Source organism: Lates calcarifer, linkage group LG13 (genome assembly GCF_001640805.2).
Source record: "Lates calcarifer isolate ASB-BC8 linkage group LG13, TLL_Latcal_v3, whole genome shotgun sequence".
Lineage (NCBI taxonomy): Eukaryota > Metazoa > Chordata > Actinopteri > Centropomidae > Lates > Lates calcarifer.
The window spans coordinates 2,284,715-2,298,302 of NC_066845.1; the positions used below are offsets into that span (position 1 = coordinate 2,284,715).

Consider the following 13,588-nt stretch of genomic DNA (forward strand, 5'->3'; position numbering starts at 1 on the left):
TTAAGTTGTAAAATATTTGTCACACAAGAACATATTGCACATACTGAAAAATTACAATACAAATGAATATTTTTGTCTCCTCTACCATGCTTTTCAAAAAGGTTTTATTATTATCCAAAATGATGGATTCTAATGTGACTAAGCAGTATGGTCCTTAAGTCATCATATAATCAATAATAAAACATTGAATGGACTTCAGTTTCACCTAAATCATACTGAAAAACTTTTTTTCTCTTCATGTGTATACAGGAAGATGAAGTTATTAAAGAGGTGTTTCAGTGAAACTTTGAAACTTGAATGAGAAAAAAAATCATTCAGATTTAAAGGTTCAGTGCTTTAGTGCAGTTTCAGCTGATAGTGTAGCTGATAGGACTTTGGTGAACTGAGACACAAATCGACTTCACATAACCACACTGAGGAAACAAGTGGTGAAAGCATAAAATGACCACAATCAAACAAAAAAACATTTATGTATAAAAATAAGTATTCCCATGACAGCACAGAGTATGGAAAATGAAGGAGAAGCTCCAAGACTAAACAAATTTTTTAAATATATATTTTGGACAATCTAAAGAGCATTTAAATGAGGCGACACATTTTTACTACATAATCACTTTATATGGTAAAACAGATATGAAAAAGTTTAGAAAGATTGAGGTTTTATTTTTGACCAGATATGCAACATAAGGTTGTTAGCATCCATTATTATAATTTGCACCATTGTTTACATACCATTTAAGTGTCATATGTGTAAAACTGTTGTTGTTGGTTGTTGTTTTAGATGTTAAAGACACCAAAAATGTCTGGATACGTGTTGTTACCAAACTTGTCAGCAGGGCGAGACAAGTCCTGCAGAGTCCCATCAGTTTCAGTGTGCAGTATTTGACCTGAGAAGTCTTCACTCAGTGGGTTTGATCCGTTTACATCAGAGGAAAAGCAGCTGACATTCAATCACAGTTCAGTATTGTCTCTAATATGATCTGTTCCCATTATATTTAATTTCCTGTGAATGAAACCCGCAGACTAAAAAAGTGTCCCAGTCATAATACAGTTGGAAATGTGGGAAATTTTTTTGTTGGCTGTGATTTCAGACTGAAATTGCGAACGTGGGAGACGAGCATGGCGGCAAATACACCGAAATTATCAGTCAAAGATAATAAAAGTCAAAAAAAGAGGTTTAACCAAGAACCTCAACATCCCTGGTTCGAGTCCAGCCAGGGATCTTTGTTGCATATCATGTCTCTCTCCCCCTTCATTTCCTGCCATCTCTCTACTGTAGACTATAATAAAGGCATAAGGGTCCAACAAAGCCTTAAACACAGCAAACACAACCAAAAGGCAAGCAGTATGTGCCACTATATGTTTGACTTCATAGTCACCTTTTCTTATTAAAATCTAGTTTGGTTTAAGGAGCCAAACACCAACAACAAAACAGAGTCTGTTCCAGCTGAATGCTGATGATCCTGTTTAAATGAGGTCTGCACACAAATCAGTTGGTCAATTCTACTGTCAATCAACATGTGAACAACTCTGATCCTTATGAACAAAATGAACTGTCACACTTGCCTTAAATCACTCTGTGCATGTTGCAATCACTTTTGGTTGTGCCCCATTCTCCCTGATGGGAAACTAAATAATTACTATTGAGTAAAAGTTGCTTTAAGATATTAGTTTTGAGGCTGTTGTAAGTAGTATAGATAGATGACATAGTTTCTGTCATTTTCACAAAGAGGACACTGGTTAGTTGTGTTATTGTTTTGTTGTCATATTTAACATCTTCACCGTTAAGATAAAATGTATTTTGCAACAATTGTTTCTCAGGGAATGTGCATATGATCCGTTATAAACCTTGACTGCATCTGTTAAATCTTCATTTTCATATAAAAGTAAATGTGCAATACTTCCATATTTAAGACCAATGCGAAAACATAAAAATACAACTCTACATAGGTGCACGTGACTTGCAAAACTCCCTTAAAACAAACCGTATTTGACACATAATTAGCTCTAAATAGCATCATGAGCATGTTTAACGCCTCTCAGCCTCCATCACTCTGCAATCAGCAGTGATACAGTGAAGTGATTTCATTAAAGTGGGCAAACTGACTCTGGCCTCCAAATCTGCAGCCGCCATTTTCAGGGGGGGAAAATGCCAAAGACATTGCCAAAGTTAAGTTTTCAGCCGGAGTTTTATGATTTTTTTGTAATGAATTCATAAATATTCTCGTGAACCTAAAAGCAGGAGAGTAAACCCGGGTCCAGTGGGCAGCATCACATCCTGTCAGAGTCTGAACTGGGTGTAAACTTCTGAGTCGAGGCGGGGAGAAACCAACAGCGGACCAACAGTAGATACACAGGGAGTCTGTCCGGGAGAGGGTGGTGCTGCGTGGTGCCACTGGTTTGATTCCCAGTTCCAGAAAGTTAATCAAGTCGGATTATTTTGTAGACAAAGAGAGAGAGAGAGAGAGGGAGAAAGAAAGGAGAACAATCTTTCTGTTACCGGGAGGAAAGCCTGTATAAACAATCATGTCCCACGGATTTATTTGGATATTTTTCCTGTGATGTTCTGGAAAAACTTTTATTGGACGATGTTTTCGCTGCTTCAGGGAGCCTCTCCATGTATGAAGTATATGTTTTTTTTTTAATTCCCATAGGCCATCTCTTCTTATTTTGCTGCCTCCAATATTTATACCGTAGCTGGTAATTAACATAATGTTGCATTCCTGTTAATTTCGACAAAATGAAGGACAACACGGACTCCGGATTGCCACCCAAACGCAGATTTTTTGGCAGTTTATGAATGCAGCTGTAATCACCCGGGGGAGCCTCAAGTACTTAAATGGGTCCATCATGAGAAAGAGACAATCAAGCTCCTTTATGCTTTAAGATCAGCTGCAGTTTCTGCGCATTGTCTGTTATGAATAGACCGATCTCCAATTGAGCCTCTTCACTTTGGAGATTTTTTCGATTTTCGATTATACAGCTATTGAAATTAGGATGCGCCGCTTTTTTCCTCTCTCTCTTAGCTTGGTGGCTCGGTTGCCTTTTCTTGATTGACACATGAAATTGACACTCGGGTTGCCTCTTATCAAGCGAAGCATTTCAATCCGCCGCTAATTGCAGATATAGTGCCATCCTTTCTTTTCACCGCGTTTGATTGCATGGGAATACAGCCTCCCTATTGCGCACAAGAGGAATGATCGATCATATATAGTTTCCCCCCCTTCGTCTTCTTCTAATTGCATCAAAATTTCTTTTGTTACCAGGGTTTAAATGCAGGAGAAACTGTTATTCGTTGTTTTGGACCGGATATAGTGTGGGTTGGGGCAGAGATGCGTAATGCGCTGAGCAAGCTCCATCTTCTCTCCAAATAGGCAGCGTTCAAGACCCGAAAATGGTGAGTCACAAACATCTGGACGAGTTTTGGTTTGCAACCTTTTGATTTCTTTGTCTTTCAGCCTGTGTAAGGTTTCGTTGATTCCTCTTCTTGCTCTCTTTCTAAACTTTTTTGAATGCGGGATAACCTGCACAGGGGCTGTGGAGGTTTGGCAGAGGCACAGGTTTAATCAGGAGGAGACTATAGACTGCACCTATAGGCGATTATCATCAGGGATTCAGAGGAGAGTAAAGTCACTAAACTCAATAATCTGCGGGTTAGAGTTCACATAATGCAGCATTTTAAGCCTTGTGTTATGAAATTTGCATGAAACTTAAATGTTTGAATTATCAGAGCACATGTGAGGGTTTAAGTGCAATTAAAATAAGAGTGAATATATAAATGTATAGAAGAGACAGTGGAGAAAATAATGGTTTTCTGGAAATCAAATCACTGCTTTTTTTTTAATCCAGAGCTGGATCCTCGTGTTACCACATAAGACCCAGATATTTCAAGGACTACCTTTTAAAACCCTACTCTTAAAATACATAAAATCAAATCTACTCGGGACGATGAAACGAGTCTCCTCTTTGGTATAAACTCGTCTTTTCTGGCGCAGTCTAAATCGGAGGTGAAGAAGGAGTCCAGCGAGTCCAGTCCGTCGGAGGCCGCCTGCCTCTGCTCTCCTCCGGCGGCCAAGAACCAGTGCGCCAGCTGCGGCATGGAGATCCATGACCGATACCTGCTGAAGGTGAGGAACAGGAGGAATTATAGATATTTACTCTCTCCGGAAGAATAAAATGTATCCACGAAGCTGTAAGAGATTTAAGCTCCAACTCCGTCTTTTAATAGTTTTTGTTTTATTGTTTTATTTTTGCCTTCACACCACAGATTGATCTCAAGAAAATAAACGAAAAACGCTTTTCTTTCTTTCTTTGTTATAGAAATCTGTAAATAAAGAGTTTGATTGAATTTGTTTATCTTTTTATAAAAATCGCTTTAAGTAAAATCAGATTTATTGCTGCTGTGTAACATCTTGATGAGTGTGTCGTTGCTTTGATTATTGGTCCTGAACACACACACACACACACACACACATACACATTCAGTCGTGCATTAGTGTGATTGTGTTTCTTTTTTTTTTCCTTCCACAGGTTAACAACCTGAACTGGCACTTAGGATGTTTGGAGTGTTCAGTGTGCAGAGCGTCTCTGCGCCAACACAGCAGCTGCTACGTTAAAAACAAAGAAATCTACTGCAAACTGGATTATTTCAGGTAAGAGCTGTTTTATTATGGCACTTTTTTTTTCTTTTTTTGGGGGGGGGGGCTGTGCATTTATAATGCTAAAAGCTACAACTGCACACACTATTATATCTGTATTTTTAGATCGATTGAGGTTCACTTAATGAATGTGAAATTCAGTTATTTATTTCAGTTAGGCTGTGAAAAATAATCTCATCGTTGAAAAATGAATGTGATAATTTTTCTAGCATTGATAATTCATTACCATCTTATAGACTTAAATAACATTTAATTAATTAATTTAGCGAATCAAATGATTATTTATTTTGAATGTTTATTTATTTCCGTTCATTTTTCCCGGTCACTTCGTTTCACCATGTCGATGTAGTTTATTTTGAAAAATAGATTAGAAAATTGTCCGTGCACGCAAACTGTAGCCTGTGGTTTATCCTCGTAGTTTCGAGGCCTATCCATTTAACCACAGAGGTCTTAAAGTGCATTTGTAGATTATTTGATAAACAAAGATATGATGGCCAGACAAATGAAAAATATGGTTTTGTAAATATTCCTGCATCTGTGCAAGCCAAACCCCCCCATATTGTCTTCCCATTAAACCCCCCAAATTTTGTAGGTGATCCCCTCGTGAACTGAGGCTTTTGATACGATATTTGAAGAGCATCCGTTCAGTTGTTTTTCACATTAGTAAAAGCCATGCAAACAGAAACAATTTGTATATAAATAATATCATGACTGATTCCACACAGGCAAGGTCAGAAGTTGATGAGTCTCTACCTCCTTTTTGATAAAAAAGAAAAAAAAAAGATAATATCTTTAAATGCGACTCAATAATTTGTAGCTTTAAATTGGAAAAACACTTGAGGTTGAACAATGACTGATGACTTAAAGATTATTTTAGTCCAGGTGATAAATCATTGGACATAATGTGGTTTATTTTTGTAGGTGTTTTTACAGCTAATTGATCTTTGCTCTCCAAGATCAACTTTGCACTCAAGTATAACAAGATTTGGCTTCTCAGTTCAGGGGGAAAGTCTTGATTTTCTCAGTGAAAAATATGTTCTGCAGAACAGACTAAAAATAGTTTACAAGATCTTTTTAGGAGAATATGTCACCGGTAAAACCATGTTCTTGAAACTGATCCGATCCTGCTGCACCTCAGTGGGTTCTGGTGATTTGATTGATTGCATATTTGCAGCATTAACCAACAATATTAACTGTATCATTAGACAATTTCATGAGCCTGTCTCACAGTGAGACCCTGCCATCAATATCTAGTTTTAGCACCTTATAATTTTAGTTTTATTATGCTCACATGATCCTTAATGAAGCTGTCAAATTACCACAAAATAAATGACACACAGAAAACGTAGGTTTCCACTGGTGGACGAGAGGAGCATCTCCCTCTCACTTTTTCAAAATGCAAGTTTTGTTGCCTTTTTTTAAACACTTTGATTTACTACATACAGACTGAAAAATACTGCATATTTGTCAGGAAAAATGATTTAATCCATTATTAATTCACAGGAAAAATATGATGGAAACAAAAATTAAAGATAAAGCAGTGAAGACCAGTACCCTTTTTTATATTAATAATTTATAAGTAGCATGGACAGACTATGAGACAATGGCAGAAGCAGAAGTCTGAGGTGCTGTGGTTAATTTCCAGGATTGTTTTAACATTGCTTCAGTGTAAATGAAACTATTTGGAAAATGGAAAATCACTCTTTGGTTGAGTTGATCACAGTCTGTAGACACATGCAGCTTGTCATAAGTGGCTGCCGTTCAGTAGTGCTTTGTTGTAAAGGGGCATAAGCCAGAACATTTGGGGACCACAGACAAAGATGATACCACACAGAGGGTTTTGAAGGCCGATACTGATACCAGTAAGTTAAATTTGTTGGGTTTGCAGACAGATAATCAGAATATAACATGGATTCGCTTAGACCAGTGGTTTTCAAATGTTTTTGCTTTAAAATAAAGCATTGTCTTCCTGTGACCTTCACCTGATTTAAAGGTAAATTATCCAGTATTTCAAAATAAAAGAGGCAAATATTTGAGAATGTTCTAATTTAACCTCCCAGATTTAGGGTTGGGGAGATGAAGAGAGCATGTCTGACTCCTGTCCAAAGCTTCCTGCCACAACAGATCAACAACAACACTCCTCTGCACAGATATTATACAAAATACCACAGCACACAATGCAAAGTCTTATGGGAGACCATCAAACAAAGCTTAAAGTATACAGTAGGTTATATTCTCTGCTGTTCTGATTCAGACTGCTTTATTAGATTGTTGTAGTGTAACTGTGATCTCAGTGTACTGTATAGCCAACATGACACAAATGTATGGAAAAGTAGTATGCACAACAAGGAGGAAAAAACAAAACCACTGTGTTTAACATGTAGAAATGTTTTGAAGAGGTAACAGAAGCCAAACAATCTAGTAGGGATGGCTAGATGAACTTACATCTCATAGTTTAATATATAGTCAAGTCAATTACTGCAGCTCACAGATATATGAACAGATTGCATTAAACAAGGCAGCAAGAATGATCCTACGAGTGTGAGTGTCTGGCTCTACATGATGGGATGGTCCCCACTGGAAAAACGTGCAATACAAACATCCACAATATCGTGGTTTAAAAAAGTTTAATGTGCTCAAGATAAATAATAACTCTGAGACTGCTTACCCCTGGGCACATTCGAGTCAGCAGCATGGGAACATTTTGTTCACACACACAAAAACAAAACAAAACAAAAAAATTAGATACAAACTGTACAGTGGATTTACACCCCTACTACCTACCAAGTATTAAAACAGCGACAGACCTGTATTTACAGGACAATAATGTGTTTACAGATTAATATGACAGATGTATCATGGACTGTAAATATTACCTGTATTATTGTGTGTTATTATCTGATTGTGTGTATTAGTTTAGACTCACACAGATGTATTTGTGTAAATCAAGTGTGCATGTACACACAATGTGCGTTTTAAAACATTCTGCTAATGATCAGGAGAAAAACAACACAGTCAGGACTTTGAGCTCTGTGACCCTGCAGCCAACCTTCACCTTCCTCGTTTCCTCGTTTCTTCCTCACAGTAGGTTCGGCACTAAGTGCGCCCAGTGTGGCCGGCAGGTGTACGCCAGTGACTGGGTACGGCGGGCTCGGGGTAGCGTCTACCACCTGGCCTGTTTCGCCTGTTTCTCCTGCAAGAGGCAGCTGTCCACCGGGGAGGAGTTCGGCCTTGTGGAGGGCAGGGTGCTCTGCCGCAGCCACTACGACATCATGCTGGACAACCTCCGCAGGGCTGCCGAAAACGGTAACAGACGTTATCGAAGATGCATCTCTGATGGTCTCTGATGATCCAGTCAGCAAAAATATACAAGAGTCATGGGCTGATTGACCTCCCGAGGGGCCCTATTGACCTCCACTATGCATGTCACTTACGTCATTTCCTTAGGCACCCAGAAACCAGCCACTACTCTACAGCTGAAATGATCTCTCTGGTACTAGCCTCTCAAATGGGAATATTTGCTAGTTTTTGTAGTTTTTGATGATAGTGTTTGAAGTGTTTGTGGGACAAAAACTAAAATTAGAATATGTTAACTTGCATTTCAGGGCAGTTATCACCTTTTTCTGACATTTAATAGACTAAACAATTAATCAGTTATTAAAGAAAACAACTGTCAGACCCATTAATAATGAAGATAATTGTTGGCTGTAGCCTTACAGTTCTCCCATGATGGAAGAATGTGACCTTGCCTGATGATTTTTATGTGTTAGTTACTTGAAACAGAAAAATGTAGGCTGTTTTACAGAATTCTGACACCATCCCTGTTTAAGACCAGTATGGAGCATGGAGTGGATAGTCTATTTTAATGGTGCAAATTTACAACAAATTTGCGATTAATCACATTATGCAGACCTAAATAATATGTGGTAAATCTGGGGCCCCCCCCGCCTGCTCGCTTTGCCTTGTTTGGTAATCCAGCCTCGGTCAGGGCCTCAGTAACGAATGGAACAAAACATACTGGCAATTTTTGATGAGTTGAGCTCTAAAGTTTCCAGTGCTCTCTTTAATTTTCCTGTCAAAGAGCTTTTTTTTCCACATTGGCTGACAACATCGCAGATGTATTCACGAGGCACTATTTTGTTTTTATGGATGCATCATTACATCAAACGTAAAAATCCACACTTCTCAACGCTTTATTTTCAACATGAAATACCCAATATTTGATCTTTGTTAACATCTTGAATTTAAGATCCGAGGGTTTGAAACACCCAACACAAGAATAAACAGTGGACCTGCTACAACATCTGTAAGGTTAGGTTCGCTGAACTTGGAAAAGAGGGACATTTTGGGGAGCTCCTACAAAAATAATCACAGTTAGAATAAAATATGCTAGCAGAAGAGAGAGGTATAAACAAAATTCATGAAGGAATTTATCAGGCAGAAGTCTGTCATGTTCCATATAGATCCTAAAATTCCTATTAATCTTGTTATTTCCTTTACTTTCAACACTGCTAATAACTGCTCCAGTGGAAGCCTCTACTCTCTGCTGGGCTTTCAGTGAGGACCATGTTTAGCCATAGTGGTATAAATACTTTGGACTGTGCGGTTGTTGGCAAGAAAACATCTTAATTATGTTACGTGGCTTGTTTGGACAAATCTTCAGTTTTGTGACACAGACTTTGTGGATCTGTAACGAGATTGACCTGTAAACTTTTACATTGTGTTGTGTAACCTCACAGTATGATGACGTGAAGTGACATTAAGGAGCCTTGTTGTTGTTGCCTTCAGGCACAGGACTGACTCTGGAAGGAGCACTGCCCTCTGATCAGGACTGTCAACCAAAACCAGCCAAGAGAGCACGGACATCATTCACTGCTGAGCAACTGCAGGTAGATTCTGCTTTAACATGTGTCTCTGTCTGCGTATTCAGACACTTTACTTACGCAAAAGTACTAATATCACACTGTAAAAATACTCCAGTACATGTAAAAGTCCTGCATTTAAAATAATGCTTAAGTCAAAGTACATGACAGGTGAGTATAAACAGGAAAATGTACTTAATGTAAGTACTCAATGCAGAAAAATGTATGAATTATATGGTATGTTGCATTATTATTAGTCATGCATCAGTGTTTGAGTAGAATGTAATTGTTGCTGGTTGAGGTGAAGCTCATTTTCAATTATTATATACCGGGCTGCAACTGGTGATTATGGATTTTTATTTTTATTTATTTTTTTATCTTGATTGATTTATCCATTTATTGTTTGATTGTAAGACATGAGAAAATGGCAAGAAATGTTCACCACAGTCACACAGGGCCCAAACCACAAAATTATTCAGTTTACTGTCATTAAAGACAAAGAAAAATGGCAAGTAATCACATTTGAAAAGCTGAATCCATTAAATGTTCCAGACACGCTGATAAATTTTGTGATACTTACTAATCAATTAATTGCTTAATCAATCTAATTGCTTACAGTTAGCTCAAACTCTATATACTGATGGGTAGTTCATCATATTCCAAAAGTTCTTCATATGTTGTTTATGTAAAAATCTCAATTTGTAAGTAACTAAAACCATAGTAAATGTACTGCACTAAAAAGTATCTGTGAAATGTAGTGGAGTGCATATATAAAGTAACATAAACTGGAAATATTTAGGTACAAGTACAAGTAGTACCTTAAAATTACATAAGTAGAGTAAATGTACAGAGTTACTCTCCTCCACCTGGTTACAGAACAGTATTACATGTTGTTTCATACTGTCTTACTCTCCTTGCAGGTGATGCAGACTCAGTTCGCTCAGGACAACAACCCTGACGCTCAGACTTTACAGAAACTGGCAGAAATGACGGGACTGAGCAGACGAGTCATACAGGTAGGTGACTATAAAATAAAATGTTGTGTCATATTGGAAAGAAAAGGAGTTGTGAGCAGATAAATTATTCAGTATTTCAAAATAAAAGCATCATACCTAAGCATAAGATGACTTTCATTATAGCATAGGTTGCTTACAGTCTCGGCACAGAGATTAACACCCCCACCTCCACTCCATCTTGCCAGCTTGTTGCTTGTTCACATTATACACATACTCTCCAGGTTTGGTTTCAGAACTGCCGTGCGCGACACAAAAAGCAGCCGCCTCAGAGCAGCTTCTCTCAGAGCGCTCCGTTGTCCAGGATGCCTCCGTCGCTGCCAGATGATATCCACTACTCCCCCTTCAGCAGCCCAGACCGGCCACATCTACTCGCCCTGCACGGATACCTGGATAGTGAGTGTCAGCTCCTCACGTCAGCGCTGCCTTCTTAGGGAACAACAGAACATGAAGTTTATATTTTTTTTAAAGCAGAATGATACACACTGCTTTAAATGCTTTGTTCACAGGATATTTAATAATCTGTTTCTCAGCATTTTAATCCCATAATCAGCTGGTATGGTGTGTTTCATGCTACTTTATACTTACAAGTGAAGTTAACACACAGTGGCCATGTTTATGCATCATGAGTACCTTTATTTAAATGATATATATGCATTAGTATGGATATTTTAAGTACATTTTGCTCATAACACTTTTACTTGTAACTGAGATTGTTTATATTATGGTATTGCTGCTTCTTCATATGTGAAGTGAAAAGCACAGTGACATACTCTTAAGGCTTAAATGAGGATTATAAAAAGCAATATAAAGGATCTAAAAAGTATATATATATATACCTTATGAGTATTGAATTATAGTGTAAAGTGCATTTTGGGTATATAAAAACCTAAGATACTCATAAAGTGCAACAGTTGTAAGCCAAATTGGATAATAAAATTGTTTATGTACTGTAGTGCTAATATGCAAATATAAAGTGGGATCCCTCCTCTGTTGCTCTCCCCAGGCATCAATAATGTCTTACCTTGCTGTATTTTAATCTATAATAAATCATGCTTAATTTGTAGATTATATTTTTTGTAAGTAAAGTTATCAAACAAGTGTAGTAAAAAGTACAATATTTGCCTCTGAAATGTTAAAAAGCAGCAGAAAATGTAAATACTCAAGTACAGTACTTGAGTAAATGTACTTAGTTACTTTATATCACTGAAGAACGCATATATGACAGGGATACTCACCAAAGCTGGGGTACAGCAGTTTTATAGTTTATAGGGGTAGAAAGCTCCAGTCTTGGAATAATGAGGGACTTTCTGCTGCGTACTTAAAGGGGTTTTAACAGCACAGGCAGTTCAGTCAGCCAGCTCCTATTGAATACAGTACAATAAAAATAAACACTTAGGCCTTTTACTCATGGCTGTTAGGTTTTACTTTCTAGGTTCTGCAGAACATCAATGTCGATGAAACTATTTTCCCCAAACTTCAAATAATTTATTTCTTTATTCCCTTGTCCCCTGTAGTTATAATTTCTGCCACTCTACTTACATTTTAGGAACCAGATAAGTATGTTATTGGTACCTGATTCATACAATGTTATTGAATAGAGGGTTTTAGTAAAAAGTGTTACAGTTTTTCCTTATCCAAAGAGGCCTAAGGATAGAGTAAAACCCTTCAAGGCAAATGTTTAATTAATAATTCTGGACTATATAAATAAAAACGGCTTGGCTTGAAAAGACATGGCGAGAAGTGGTGAAGGCCCAAGTTTGAAACACTGTAAAAATATGCATTCTGCATCTCTCTTCTTGCACTAGATGATTTCTGCAGACAAAAATCTCTCCCTGTGATTTAACTCATCATGTGGAGGCTTTGAGAGTCTTCATCTCTCGTCAGTAGCGTTTTCCTCAACTGAATTACATTAACATGCTCGCACCGCTTCCCCAAACTCATGTTGGTCCTCCTCTTCTCTTCCCCCCACAGCTCATCCCTTCTCCGTCCTCGCTGCTCCGGGCCACTTGACCCATCCGTCCATCTCGTTACCACAGCTTCCCATAAGCCGCTGACCTCCTGCATCCACGTTTCCACCGCTCTGATCATATTGTGATTTTGAAAAGAAAAAAAAAAAAACAAAATTCCTTTGGGACATGCTGTTTGTAATCTGCTCTGTTTGGGAGTCTAATCCTTGGGCAGCAGGACTTCGACAAGCTGTTTTCAATCAGTTGGATTCTTCATTGTGAGACTGCAGAGCTAAACGTTGTCTTTTAAAGACAGCAGATTGTGGTGATGGGAGAAATGTCCCACCTCCATGCCAACACAGGAGTTTTATTTTATTTTTTTTCCATTTTGTTTTGGGGTTTTTTTTTACGATGCAGAAAAGAAGACCACTTTTTTTTAATTTTCCTTTTTGTGACTGGACACAAAACTTTGCATCAGGTCAGGATTTTTTTCCTTTTGTTTACCCACTCATACAAGGTATTTTAATTACATTGCTGCAATATGAGCTTTGAGAAAAGAAGAAAAAAGGAGTGTTGTAGCAGTATTACAGTAAAAACCTCAGCATTTTTTATTATAGATATTATTATTTTGTGTCAGTGATGAGCACATTTGCAGCTTTACTGTTGTTTGTTGTTGTGTTGTCAGAAAATGGAAACTCTTATTTATTCAGAACAAAGCTTCACTTTTAAAAAAGCACTTTTAAATGTGTCTTGAAATGGAAAAATTCAGTGATTGTACATTGTAAATACTGCTACGGTTTAATAAAATGTATCAGATCTGTTATGAAATTTTCAGTGTTTGAATGATTAAGGGTCAGGTTGATTTTCTCATGCAGAGAGAGCAAAAGGCCTTACAAAAGCATTACAGAGAAATGTGGATGCATCTCTGCTGGAGGCATATTATGTAAAGACTCTGTTTTTATAACAGCAGCTACTAAATCTGGAGGTTGACTGTCAGAGGCCAAGTACCTGTAGTACCCTATTATTGAGAGCAATGTTCTGCCACAAACCTACACATCATCTCCAATTTACATGCTGTACTTAACAGGAAATGTGATCAATCCCAC

The 13,588-nt window shown here is 37.8% G+C and overlaps 1 protein-coding gene across 3 annotated transcripts; it reads left to right on the forward strand.

Annotated features, from left to right (window-relative positions):
• The first annotated feature begins 2,310 nt into the window (after positions 1-2,310).
• On the forward strand, positions 2,311-13,295 carry LOC108875728 (LIM/homeobox protein Lhx6). 3 transcript variants are annotated; one of them, XM_051075310.1, is made up of 9 exons: positions 2,311-2,619; positions 3,267-3,397; positions 3,996-4,127; positions 4,531-4,652; positions 7,747-7,964; positions 9,447-9,547; positions 10,441-10,536; positions 10,758-10,929; positions 12,508-13,295. In XM_051075310.1, the coding sequence occupies exons 2-9, from the start codon at positions 3,395-3,397 to the stop codon at positions 12,588-12,590; spliced, it is 927 nt and encodes a 308-aa protein (XP_050931267.1). In that variant the 5' UTR covers positions 2,311-2,619; positions 3,267-3,394; the 3' UTR covers positions 12,591-13,295. The 3 variants fall into 3 exon arrangements, with proteins under 3 accessions (XP_050931267.1, XP_018520538.1, XP_018520464.1); XM_018665022.2 differs by having other exon boundaries at positions 2,313-2,619; positions 7,744-7,964; XM_018664948.2 differs by lacking the exon at positions 2,311-2,619 and having other exon boundaries at positions 2,636-3,397; positions 7,744-7,964.
• The last annotated feature ends 293 nt before the right edge of the window (positions 13,296-13,588 follow it).

What these genes read in the sequence shown, in the direction of transcription:
- LOC108875728 (XM_018665022.2), top strand. An exon ending in ATGACCGATACCTGCTGAAG is followed by an intron (nt 4,128 to 4,530) that starts GTGAGGAACAGG and finishes TTCCTTCCACAG; the next exon opens with GTTAACAACCTGAACTGGCA. An exon ending in TGAGCAGACGAGTCATACAG is followed by an intron (nt 10,537 to 10,757) that starts GTAGGTGACTAT and finishes CATACTCTCCAG; the next exon opens with GTTTGGTTTCAGAACTGCCG.